Source organism: Schistocerca americana, chromosome 3, assembly GCF_021461395.2.
Source record: "Schistocerca americana isolate TAMUIC-IGC-003095 chromosome 3, iqSchAmer2.1, whole genome shotgun sequence".
Lineage (NCBI taxonomy): Eukaryota > Metazoa > Arthropoda > Insecta > Orthoptera > Acrididae > Schistocerca > Schistocerca americana.
Window position 1 is genome coordinate 573,328,724 of NC_060121.1, and position 13,313 is coordinate 573,342,036.

Sequence of the window (13,313 nt, forward strand, 5' to 3'; positions counted from 1 at the left end):
CGAATTCATAATCATTGCTGACAATTGAATAAGGCTAAATCTCTTGAAATATCTCATATGATTGAAAATACTCTACATTACCTGGCTCTACAGGTAACGTCCGTACCGAACGGCCGCTGTGTTATCCTCAGCCCTTAGGCAACACCAGTTGCGTATACGGAGGGGCATGTGGTCAGCACACCGCTCTCCTGGCCGTTGTCAGTTTTCATGACCGGTGTCGCTTCTTCTCAATCAAGTAGCCCCTCAACTGACCTCACAAAGGCTGAGTGCGCCCCGGTCGCTAACAGCACTCGGCAGGCCCAGACGGTGACCCAATCAAGTGCTATCGAAGCCCGACAACGCTTAACTTCGGTGAGGTGGAGGACGTTGGCACACGAATACCTATAGAGTAGGAAATACATTGCTTTCATTGTTAATATTGCTCTATTCAGAACGGACTTTCTGAAAACAATTTTCGAACCAGCAGTGACCACTTTGCTTTCTAAAGGCATCGGAAAGCCTGCTGTATTATGACTCTCTGAGGCTCGAGAAGAAAGATCTGATGAAATTATAGCATTGCATTGCTGTAAAACTGTACGCAAAATAACACATCGATAGGTTAAACAGCGTAACCTGTGTGATCACAGAAATGAAGCAACATACAACTTTCACATATGTTAGCGTTTCTCCTCCTGTACTGAGGTGACAATATTGCAATCATATAATGCAGCATTATAGTTCGTCTATAAACTCCGCTATTTGGCTCCAAAATCCAAGCGATGCCGACCGGCCACCGTGTCGTCCTCTGCCATGTGTCGTCTGGCGGATGCGGTATGGAGGGACATGGAGTCAGCACACCCGTCTTCCGGCTGTTATCGTCTTTCCAAACTCTGAAGCAAGCATTTCGGATTGAGATTTTGCTTCTCTAAAAGCAATAACTTTCCGACCTGTCCAAAACTAGCCTGTAATATCTTCTGGTGTTGGAGTGAAAGGTAAATTACTGAGGGTCGGATGATGCTTTCGAAAAAAAGAAGGACGAACTTTTCAGCTAGAATGCACACTTGCAGCTGGCGACATTGGGTGAAAATAAAAACATTTAGGAGGTCGAAGGCAGAACAGGAGGGACAGCCTGAGAGAGACACATTGCTAAATGAGCTTTCTAAGACATCTCGGTGGAGCCGAGTGCACTTCCATGACGTTTAAAGTCGCTGCCTCTCGTTTGTAGTGACGAAACCAGTGGTACTGACTGCTTTCACTTCGCGGCGTATGAAATGGTATCTCGTCGAAATTGACTTCTGCAATATGAGTCCGGATTTAATGTGCCCGCTTGATTTGTGTCCTCTTTATTTGACTCCATGTGTAAAAATAGATTAAAAATGATGTTCATTTAAAACTACCTATCAGTTCTAATTACATTGACATTCATAGCGGATAGCATTCCTTGGACATAAAAGCAATATTTTGGGTTTCCAATGGGATGTTATAGAACCACAGATTTTGGAAGTATACACTAATGAACTTGTGGTTACGATCGGGCATTCTGGTAGGCCTACCTACTGAGAACTGACGTTTGATACATGGATTGTTAGGTATCTTCCACAAGATATCTTCCACATAAACAAATTTGACGTGTTGCACATAAATAGGCATAAAAATTGCATCTTTACATGACTGCAGACCAACCACTGGAAGGCAGTGACATCCATTAGACAAATTGGAGTACACGTACCGAGGGATTTAAAGTGGAACAGTCAGATGCAACAAATAACAGGAAAGACAGATTCCAGACAAATTCATTAAAAGGATCCTCAGTGTATTGCCACGAGGCGGTTAGCTAACAGCTCGTTCGATCGATACTTGAACTTTGCTCTGTAGTCTGAGACCCGTCCAAGACACGAAGATCCAAAGACGTGCAGCACGATTCGTCAGGTGTTCGTTTATTAAGCGCGAAAGCGCCACGGATATGCTTATCCAATTCCAGTGACAGGCGGTAAAAGAGAGGTGTTGGGCCTCTCGGTATGTTTTAATATGAAACTTCAGAGAGCCATCCAACATATTGCTTCTTCTGACGCATATCTCCCTGAAAAACCTCGGAGAAAGAATCGGGTTCACACACTTGCGAAAAATCGTTGTTTCTGCGCACCATTCGCAATTGGAACAAGCAGTATGCGAAGTAGCATCCGATAAACACCACAAAGTGGATGCTGCAGTATAGATGTGTATGTTGATATACCCTACGATAACTGACGTGAAGACATCATACAACTGTTATTCACACAATACGTAGGAAATTCAGCCCAATTGTCAATCGTGTGATTATAGCCCCAACGCGTTTCGGAGCAACATTATCCTATTTCCAAGTTCTTAAATTAATTCTTATTTTTTAAGCCATTAGGCCTCGTCACAACTCAGAAACCACCTCCACACGTGCAATGTCCACTCGAACCGTAAAATATAAAACACCCAAAGCCAATGCATCCACCTTTCACAACGTACGCTGTTTTTAAGTTGTGATGACGTAGTGGCATAAAAATATTAAAAAAGTTTTAAGCACTAGGAAATGGGATAACGTTGTCCCGAAACATGTTGTGGCTAAATCACACGATCGACAACTAGGCAGAATATCCTACATATTGCGTTGACAGAGTAGTTAAATTTATTTTCTCTGAGCACAGTAAATTAAGTACTTGCTTTTACGGTACGGCATTTGCACTGTCCTTCCACAAATACACATTGTTTAAGTAATGTTTCAAACTGTACTGCGCCGGCCGCTGTGGCCGAGCGGTTGTAGGCGCTTCAGTCCGTAACCGCGCGCCTGCTACGGTCGCTGGTTAGAATCCTGCCTCGGGCATGGATGTGTGTGATGTCCTTAGGTTAGTTAGGTTTAAGTAGTTCTAAGTCTAAGAGACTGATGACCTCAGATGTTAAGTCCTATAGTGCTTAGAGCCATTTGAACTGCACAAACTGTACTGCACAAAGTCTGAAGTTTGGGAGTGCCCCTGGGAGTTAACATGTTTCTATTCTGTATCCGCTGAATTGCAAGCCATATCACTTACCTGCTGCGTGTAAACTGACTGTATTACAGTTCAGTGTCGTGTCACTCTACACAGTGCTTTGTTGTTTGTGTCTATTGGACTCATTGGAATGTCATTTCCGATATTCAAGCAGTCCGTCTCGACCGAAACGAGTCTGACTTTACATGTAAGCTGTATTATACACTGAGGCTACAGAAGTCATAGAGTGTCTCGTAATATCGTGTCGAACATCATTCTGCCCGGTGTGGAGCACAAACTCGACGCAGCATGCACTCAACAAGTCGTTGAAAGTTACCTACATAAACAATGATCCATGCTGTCACAATACAGCTCCATAAACGCGAAAGCGTTGCCGGTGCAGGATTTTGTGTACAAACTGACCTCTCGATTGTGTATCATAAATGTTCGATGGGATTCACGTACGGCTATCTGGGTGGCCAAATTATTGGCTCCAACTGCCCATAACGTTCCTCAACCCAGCCGCGAAAAATTGTGACCCCGTGACGTGGCGCATTGCCAACCATAAAAATTCCATCCCGATGACTTATAACCGTCTCCAAATAGTCGAACATCGCCATTACCAGTCAATGATCGGTTCAGCTCGGCCAGAGGACCCAGTACATTCCATGTAAATACAGTCCACGTCGTTATGGAGCCACAACCAGCCTCCACAATGCCTTGTTGATTGCTTGGATCCATTGCTTCGTGGGGTCTGCGCCGCACTCGACCCCTACGATCAGCTCTTACACTACTGAAATTGGATTCATCTGACCAGACCACGGTTTCCAGTCATCTAGGATTCAACAGATATTGTCACGAGTCCAGGACAGGCGTTTCTGTCGATGTCGTGCAGTTAGTAAAGGCATTCGCGTTGGTCGTCTGCTGCCACAGCCCATTAACGCCAAATTCGCCGTTCTAATCTAACGGATATGTTAGTTATACGTCGCGCATTGATTTCTGCTGCTATTTCACGCAGTGTTGCTTGTCTGTTAGCACTGACAACTCTTTTCAAATGCGGATGCTCTCGGTATTTAGCTTAGGCCTTCGGCCACTGTGTTCCCCGTCGAGAGGGGTAATGCCTGAAATTTAGTACTCTCGGCGCTGTGTATCTGGGAGTAATGAATTCGCTAACGATTTCTGAAATGGAATGTCCCATGCGTGTTGCTCGAACTATCACTCAAAGTCTGTTGATCCCCGTCGTGAGGCCATAATCACGTCTTTTCACATGAATCCCCAGGGAACAAATGACAGCTCCGCTAACATACTGACCTTTTATACCTTGTGTACGCTGTACTAACACCGTCTGTATATGTGCTATCGCTTTCGCATGACATTACGTTGCCTTAGTGTAAGGTCATCTAACGCTCAAATTGGCACCGAAGGTCGTTTCTTCTCTGCAGAGATTATTTTGTGCAGATGGTAGTGGCGCAAACAGGTCGTTGCAAACAGTTTCACGAGCTGTTCCGCTGCAAAGGTGGTAGTGTTGCATTTAACTCCGTCATTACTGACAGTATAATGAGAGGAGGCGAGCTGGATAACTCTTACACGTAGTGAGATATGCACGTCCACTCTACGATCTGTGAATCAATCTCCAAAGGATGTGAACAATAGCCACTACCGCTTGTGTGTACTGAGACACTACGGTGCGTATATCCACTGACTGAGATAATTAGTGACGCACTGTAGACCAATGTCGCATATTACTGAACGACTAACCCTAGCACGTTCACTCAGTTCCAGTTGCAGGTTGTTCCAGTGACAACAAAATTTTCATTTTCAGCATTTCGTACAATTATTGACTGAATTTAAAGAATTAAAACGCTGTAATAATCTACACATTAAGAGATGAGAACGTATGTAGGTGGTGGTTTACTGTCTTTGGCCAGAAAAAAGGATGTTATTTGAGATTTTTTTCTCGGGATGTGTTAGAGATATCAGTGTTAAATTTGGTCAAGATATTTCCTCAACAAACTGGAATTTTTTCGACCGGAAATGTCTAAGAGCAAGGTCGGAAGTGCCGTCGGATCGAAACAAAATTTCGATGTAGATCTCCACGCGCGGTATGTTACAGGTCAGCTGGCTCGTCTTAAATCAAAGTTGAGTTGATGTTAGCGAAGTGTATAAGATTATTTAAGAGTTGTACCTCGCTTAAATTATTTGGACCATAGGACACAAAATGGCGGCCATTTCAAACTAAAAATGGTTTTTTCATCGATTTTTCGACTTCGTCGGCCAAGCAAAAATATTTATAGTTGATGGATCGGAATAAACGTGGTAAAACTCCTAGAAAATTTACTTAGCTTCGTCGGAAACAAAGAATCATGCCAATAGGTTCGGTAAATTTGAAGTTACCATACCGCGCGATGAAAAAAACGTCATTTCGAGAAAAACGCGTTAGAAGTTTCGACTACATATAAATGCAAATCATGCGCCGTACGTTCAATCTGCTACTCCGGGTCCGTCAATTAGTCCTTCCTCATAGAGGGCTTTCTGCTCATCCGGGATATCCTGCGCTGCTCCAGAGCCGCTCGTACGGCCGGTGACAAGCGATTGTCAGTCGCTTGAATCCGGTGGTCGACCGAATGCTTGGCGAACTGCGTCGAATAGAGTCCCAGGGTAACGTCCATCGTTGTCATGGTCTTCAGGCTTGCTGAATACACTTCGCTGAAGCTGCTCACTGCCAGGAAAGTCGCAACCTCCACAGTCTTCGCACCAGAATGCAAATGCTTGTGGGCTAACTTCCAAACACACGCGTTCAAACTTTGATTTGAATTTTGTGTGTTTCCTCCAAAGCACCGGTACAATAACTCGTCCTCCGAAAGAAAAAAAAACTGGTGCGTGGAAAATGCCGATATCAGGAAGATGCATTTTTTTGTTCAATCGCGAATAACGAACACTTCCGTTCCGCATTTGGAAAAACCGTTTCAGGGGTGGTTTCTAAACACTTTTATAGATCCAAAAACGCAATTTAAAAAAATCGATTTTTTGAACCAAAAGATAGTAAACCTCCAGTTAAAGTTCAGAAACTGTGTATGTGTATTTTTACGGCGTAAGGTTGTCGCCGGCACGCCAGTCGGGAACGGCAGAGAAGAAAGGCTGTGAGAAGAGATCAGCCAGTCGCACGCTGACCAACCTCGCTCCATGACGACAACGCGACAGCAGCGGACCCTAGGTGAAGACGACATAAGCGCCGAGCCCGACTGGTGGCAGCCCACTTCGATAGCAGCTTCAGCGTTAGCCACATCGTTAGCCGACGCATCGTAGCCTCTTCATTAGCAATCTCTACGTAACACAGAGATCAGCGGTAACTGCAGTTGAATTGACAGACATTTGTTAGTAGCGGTTGCTAGGACCAGAAGTGTTACTTGTGTTTGTCTATTCTGAAGAACAGAATTCAAAATAGAATTATACTTTGTATGTCACCCTTCGCTTGCGACACATTTCTGTAATTGCAGCCGGCCGGAGTGGCCGAGCGGTTCTAGGCGCTTCAGTCTGGAACCGCGCGACCGCTACGGTCACAGGTTCGAATCCTGCCTCGGGCATGGATGTGTGTGATGGTTTTGGGTTAGTTAGGTTTAAGTAGTTCTAAGTTCTAGGGGACTGATGACCTCAAGAGTTAAGTCCCATAGTGCTCAGAGCCATTTGAACCATTTTTTGTAATTGCACTTGTGGATGATCATGTATAAAGGACTACAGGAATTCTCAGATGAAAGTTTAGTGTTTGTGTTTGTCTTGTTGTAATAAAACTCATTAATACGAGTTGTTTGATTGTTTGTCTAGCGAACCGGTTATGCAGGATTCCTGGACGCAACATGTACTGAAGCAGCGTAAGGCACCACCCGCAAATGTCCTAGTATATTCACCCAGTATTTGAGAATTAGAACATTTAATGAATTGCAACAAATTTTCCGCATTTTAAGAAAGTTTTTCTTGCTAATGCCCCCCTCCTACCTCCCCCCCCCCAACCCGAAACACATACAAAACGCAAAATTAAGAAAGGAAAGATGTTTAACGCTTAGTATATTTTCGCTGTTAATGCAGTAAAAATACGCCATCAGGCGTGACGTTTTAATTTATTGCTTCTTTATTAGTAATTGTATTCGCAACAAATTTTGCAGATTATCAGCATATATCACTGAATGTACCTGCAAAATAATATCATTACACGACGAACGGTTCAGGAGACATGATGTTAAAAATTGAGAAGTGTGAAAAATTAGCTTATGCCTAAAACAGACCGTAAATTACCCAGACTATACTCGGCCAGAATTTGATAATCAGAGCATTTAGCGACTTCCGACACAATTAAATCATAATTTTAGTCCTTCTCTGAAGATTTTCTTGCTTACATGCTTAATGTGAAATATTTAAAACATTAACTCATTAGTAAAGTAATCAGGAGTTTGAAGCAGTTTTGCATAGGAGAGTTAGTTTCTTTAAGAAATAGTGGGTTCACTCGTACCTTTATATTTCCCAGCTGTTGATCGGAAATATTTCTTCAATAAAGCGAATTGCTTTCGCCAATGATGCCGTGCCAGGCACTGTGTATACCGACATGGTACAATAATGCAGCTTTGATCATCTGGATGTGTCAATCGTTCGGTTGCGCCAGTAACTCTTGGAGAAAACTATATTAAGGATACGGAACATTCCGGCAGGTTAAAACTGCCAGCCGGATCGACACTCGAACGCGGGAACTTTGCCCTTCACGTGCATGTCTTCACCGACTTTCTTCTTCTTTTTAATCCCATTTTCTTCGTTATTATTCGTTGCATTTGTTCGGAGCAGACGTCCCATGACGCCCGATGAAATTCAACGTTGATCCATTCACTCAGTTTATTTATTACAGGGGACAGCTGCCCCTCTGACCGAACAACCAGAGCTACCGTGCCGGCTGCTAAGCAACTCACACACGACTCGCGAGCTGTCCTCACAGCTGTACTTCCTCCGGTACCTCACTTCCTACCCACGAAACTCCACAGAAGCTCTCCTTGCCCGACTAAAACTCCTGGAAAATAGTATATTGCGGAGACATGGCTTAGCCACAGACTGCGATGAGTTCAGAACAAATTTTCAATCTACAGCGGAGTGTCCTCTAATATGAAACTTCCTGGCAGATTAAAATTGTATTCCGAACCGAGACTCGAACTCAGGATCTTTGCCTTTTGTGGTCAAGTTCCCTTACATGCCGATAGCCAGAAAGCGCACATTGTCACACATTGTAGTTCGAGTGTTACGTTTTCATCAGTACAGTCATGTTAGGTAGGAATTAGGACAAAAGCCCTGCAGCTTCATCTACGAGGATCGTCTGATGATGGCAGTTTTGGTGCAGACGAGGGGAAGAGTTGTCTTCCTAGCATGACGTCTCAAGGGAAAGTAGCTGAGGATCACGAATCACTGGGGCATCCCAGCACTTTCTCCGACATCCAGTACAAACCCAATTGCTCAGAAGTCAATTTGATTCGTTTCTAGACTTTCCTAGTTTTCATGACAATAGGTGTTTACACAAGGTCCGAGAGGTTAATAGCATGTCGATGAAGGCGTTTCCTTCACGATTTTCGGCAGTTTCGTATTTCTTTCACTTCCAGACGCAAGCACCGTTTCATTTCCCTGCTACCTTTGAATCCTGGTATCACTAATTACTGCCATCTTCACACTATCTCAGCTTGATAAAAACTAAACTCTGTCCGAACAGGCCAGGGAGACCCAACGGTGCTGACCGGCCGCCGTGTCATCCTCAGTCTACAGGTGTCACTGGATGTGGATATGGCGGGGCATGTGGTCAGCACACCGCTCTCCCGACCGTACGTCAGTTTACGAGACTGGGGCCGCTACTTCTCGATCAGGTAGCTCCTCAATTTGCCTCACAAGGGCTGAGTGCACCCCGCTTGCCAACAGCTCTTGGCAGACCGGATGGTCACCCATCCAAATGCTAGCCCAGCCCAACAGCATTAACTTCGGTTATCCGATGGGAAGCGCTTTTACCACTGCGGCAAGGACATTGGCTGTCTCAGTTTCATAGTTTTTAATAATAGCGGATTAGCGCGCCATACTGCGTGTTATTGCACACCTCAACTTTTCAGTGCGTGTTCAGTGATCTGCGGTGAGCCGGCCGCGGTGGTCTAGCGGTTCAGGCGCTCAGTCCGGAACCGCGGGACTGCTACGGTCGTAGGTTCGAATCCTGCCTCGGACATGGATGTGTGTGATGTCCTTAGGTTAGTTAGGTTTAAGTAGTTCTAAGTTCTAGGGGACTGATGACCACAGATGTTAAGTCCCATAGTGCTCAGAGCCATTTGAACCATTTGAGCCATCAGCGGTAAAACTAAGAGTTAGGTGACACTTTTAAAATTGAAGAGAACGTTCGATCTAGATGGTACAACATGCATTGTGTATTTGTTCACAAGTACATTACATTGGTTCATCTGTTTGCAGATATCTGCAACGTCAAAGAGTAACAGCAGTGTTGCGATTACAAAGTGGATTGTCTCAGGCACTACAAACCACCAGTTTTCGGGGAATCTACTTATAAACAAAAAAGTCTGGTTGCGCCATTGGTGTGCAGCTCTGTCTGACGCGAATAAATGAATTCATACATATGTGACATAACAGATGCTGAGGCCATGTCTGTTCCATTGTTGATGACCTTGTAGCTTCTCAGAAGGTTCACATAAGCCCGCTCGATCACGCGCAAACACACACGCACACACACACGCTCACACGCAGACACATACAAACACTGACACACGCACGCACACTCACACAGGTAACCATTGAGGATAAATACACCGATGGCAGCGAATGTTGTCAGAACGGCTCTTGAACACAGTGCAGCATGCGATCCTCCCAGTTGGCGTTTGTGCCGAGTTTGCTGCTGTGGCTAGCGGCCGCAGTGAAGGTAAATGTTCAGTCACTTGTAATATTCGTCCATATTTAGTGAGTTCCTGACCACTCACGTACAGGAAAAATGTAAGTTTATTAGCATTTAGATATCCTAACAGTCCGGTGAAGACCGATGCAGCTAATTGTAAACAACACGTGGATGTGTCTAAAGCTGTCGATAGGAAGACGCAGTCTAACAATGAAAGCATAATTACTGAACTGCTATTAGAAAATAGACTTACATATGTGGGTAATAGGGTTTCAGGTGGAACACGAACGTGCTGAAGAAAATGTCCTAAGCTCCTCCTAGCAATTAATTCTAAATAAACACCTGTCAAGAAATATAGCCAAAAGATTAATTGGGATGTTATGGAGCACGTAAAGGTTAGAGCGTTGAAGCACCAATGTTCTGTAAATGAGTTGGCTCCCACTTAATAATGCAAAAATCTTTAGCGAAAAAAAATTAGAATGTGGGAACACATTTTGGTTCCTGGTTGCTTATTTATTTGTCAGTTTCTGCTAAATTTGCTAGGAACAGACGATTTTGAGCTACTTTTTGTGATATCATCTTTACAGGTTTCAGACTTTCATTGGTGAACTCTCTGATTAATTTCAGGATGACCCTGAGATCATTTAGAACATTTTAATATCCTTTTGTTTCAATTTTTCTAGTCTTTATATGCTTTTCGCTCGCAGTTTCCAACACAGATTTATGCAATAGAAACCATCGACAAAATATTCTTTTTCAGTGCACTCAAAGAATTTTTGAGAATTGCAACTCCCATTAAATACGAAATCCGTTTATCTGTAGAACGTTATGTGCGAAGGTTTCCGCAGCCAGTGTCACTGAATAAAATCCATTTAGGACTTACACTACTTCTTTATGAATATTGGTTTTAACTCCAGGTGAAATTATGTAATGCGCAAAGTGATTTCATTCAACTATTTGAAGAACAATTCGCTAGAAATAAGTGATTAAACTTGCAGAGAGTTGGCGTATACATATAATGTCTCTTTCATGAATAGAAAGGTATCCTCATCTCGCATAGTGAAGTGCTTTCAGCATCTAGAGGGAACGTGAAATTGGGTGCTAATACGCCTCGTGGACGTCAAAAACGATGTTCTATTTACTGTTGACAGATCGGGCTCCAGATGGACTCCCATCCCGTAATAAATTCGTCAGGATTTACTGTAGTAACAGAGTGCATATTGAGTACATTAAACGATTACATTTACAGATGGACAGCACAAGTGTTTTTGAGGTAAAAGGCATCGACCCATGCTGAAACATCCATATTAGTACGTGCTTGCAGCTTCCATGGGTGGCAATACGGAAACTGACTGGCATCCAGTCGATCGTACAGATAGCAGAAACTGTCCTGGAACACGTTATCCCACGCTTGCTAGATCTGTTCACCTACATTTGTTGCCTGACAAGTTGCACGACTCACTTTCGCTCCATCGTATCCCACACGTGTTTGACTGAAGACAAGTCAGTAGATCGCGCTGGCCAGGGAAGTTGCTGCACATCTTTAAAATCACTTTGAGTGTCACAGGCAGTGTATAGGCAAGCATTTTTCTGTCGTAAGAACACATCACCGTCCCGTTGCAAGAATGACACATTTTGCACGTACCGAGCTCTGGTTAGCGTCCACTCCAGAAATAACAAAGGTAAACGAGAGCTCTAGCTTGTCACACCCCACACCATATGGCCAGTGTGTCTTGGCGGATGCAGTGTATGTGACAGCGCTCATCACGTATACATCTTAAGCCCAAACGACCACCAGCTGTTTGCAGGCCGAGTCGGATTTCATCGCTGAAAACCACGGCCCGCAGTTCCATCTTTACATAATACCCTGACGACAGCAGTCGAGCCATGCACGTCGATGGTGTGGTGTGACTGGAAGCTGGGCTATGAATGTGCATGCCCGTAGTCCCATTGCTGATAACCGACTCGCAACAGTTACTAGTGACACGTCTGGGCTCACAACTCTTCTATCTTTACTGTGGTAGCTGTGCGATCTCCCACTTTTGCCTGTACAGAACGTCTGTACTGACGGGCTTCTGTGCTTCGTGGACCTCATAAACCTCGTCAAGGAGTGTGAGAATGTTCATGTGACCACTGAAACCAGTATCGTTGCACAATGACTCAGCATGTCCAACTTGTGTGGCAGTTCTCAAAACGGACTATCCTGCCACACACACACACACACACACACACACACACACACACAATCCCACAATTTGACCCCTTTAAACTCGATCAGTTGATTGTAGGAAAGCACAAGAACGTTGGCATTGTCTGTTTCCTTGACACAAATGCACGCCATAGTGTGGTCACATGTCCCTTCTTCTGTACGGCAATACTTGATCAATAAAATATCTTCGCTCGACCTGGGGTCGCCTGCTGCTATGTTTATATGAAACCTTCTGCTTTGTGCTGAGCTAGTAGCACACTTGCACTTGCGTCGGATGGTATTACCCGAAAACACAAACGCCTCAAAGTTTTTGTGGTAAAGTGAAGAACAACTTGTAACTTATGACTTTATTTAGGGATTCCACGATCTGCGGAAATCAACGTACTGAGATGGCCTGTGTACTGTGAACAAACAACGCTATATTACAAGTTACTATATTTCGTTCAGCGAGGACATAGTTGCAGTTAATCTGGTTGAAAACAGACTTAGGACATCTTAAAAATTTACAGTAATATTTAAGGCTTATTCATTTTATTTTGTGCATAACTTATAGAGCTGCTATTAATATCCCTATTTTAATTGTCACTTGTATCTGTAAAGGACGATGATGACTGAATCAGAGAAGTAGCATTTCATTAGGAGGTCTGGCGAAAGTCGTTCTTTACTGTAAACACCATTTGCGAATGGAACGTAAGACGGTTGCACAGTAGTGTAGGGCGATATTATGGTACACTGGTAACTCTTTGCGACACATCATCTATTGTTCTCCTCGATTACGAGCAGGTTCACCGTCATGATTGTATGGCCTGTCAGAGGTCCACGAAGAAGATATTCCACTGCGCCTCATAGTTAGTAATATGGGAGCAGTAATATACGGCACGGCAAAATACGTGACTGATCTCCTGATTCCTTCTGTGGGGACATGCGAACAACACATCCAAATTTTCACTCATTTTGTATAATATCTACAACAACTTTGACGTAATTATAATGATCTGTTGACGAGTTGCAATGTAGTCTCCATTCCATCTTCACCAGGGTACAACGGAAGGATTCCGTGAAACTGATTATCAGGAAATTCGACTTTAACCTGACGAGACTCTCTGAATTTTTGTGTACTTCAGCGTACTTCCTGTTCGATGGAAACTGTTGTGAGCAGAAGAGCGGCGTCGCCATGGGACGTCCTCTGTCACCGATTTGGCGAATTTGTTCGAGGATTCCG

The 13,313-nt window shown here is 43.9% G+C and overlaps 1 protein-coding gene across 1 annotated transcript in view; it reads left to right on the top strand.

Moving 5' to 3' along the window:
* Window positions 1–9,788: 9,788 nt before the first annotated feature.
* LOC124606404 (cholinesterase-like) overlaps window positions 9,789–13,313 on the top strand; it is a 48,743-nt gene continuing 45,218 nt past the window's right edge. The window contains 1 exon segment of the mRNA XM_047138385.1: window positions 9,789–9,909. Coding sequence (XP_046994341.1) covers window positions 9,847–9,909 — 63 coding nt within the window. The 5' untranslated portion in view covers window positions 9,789–9,846.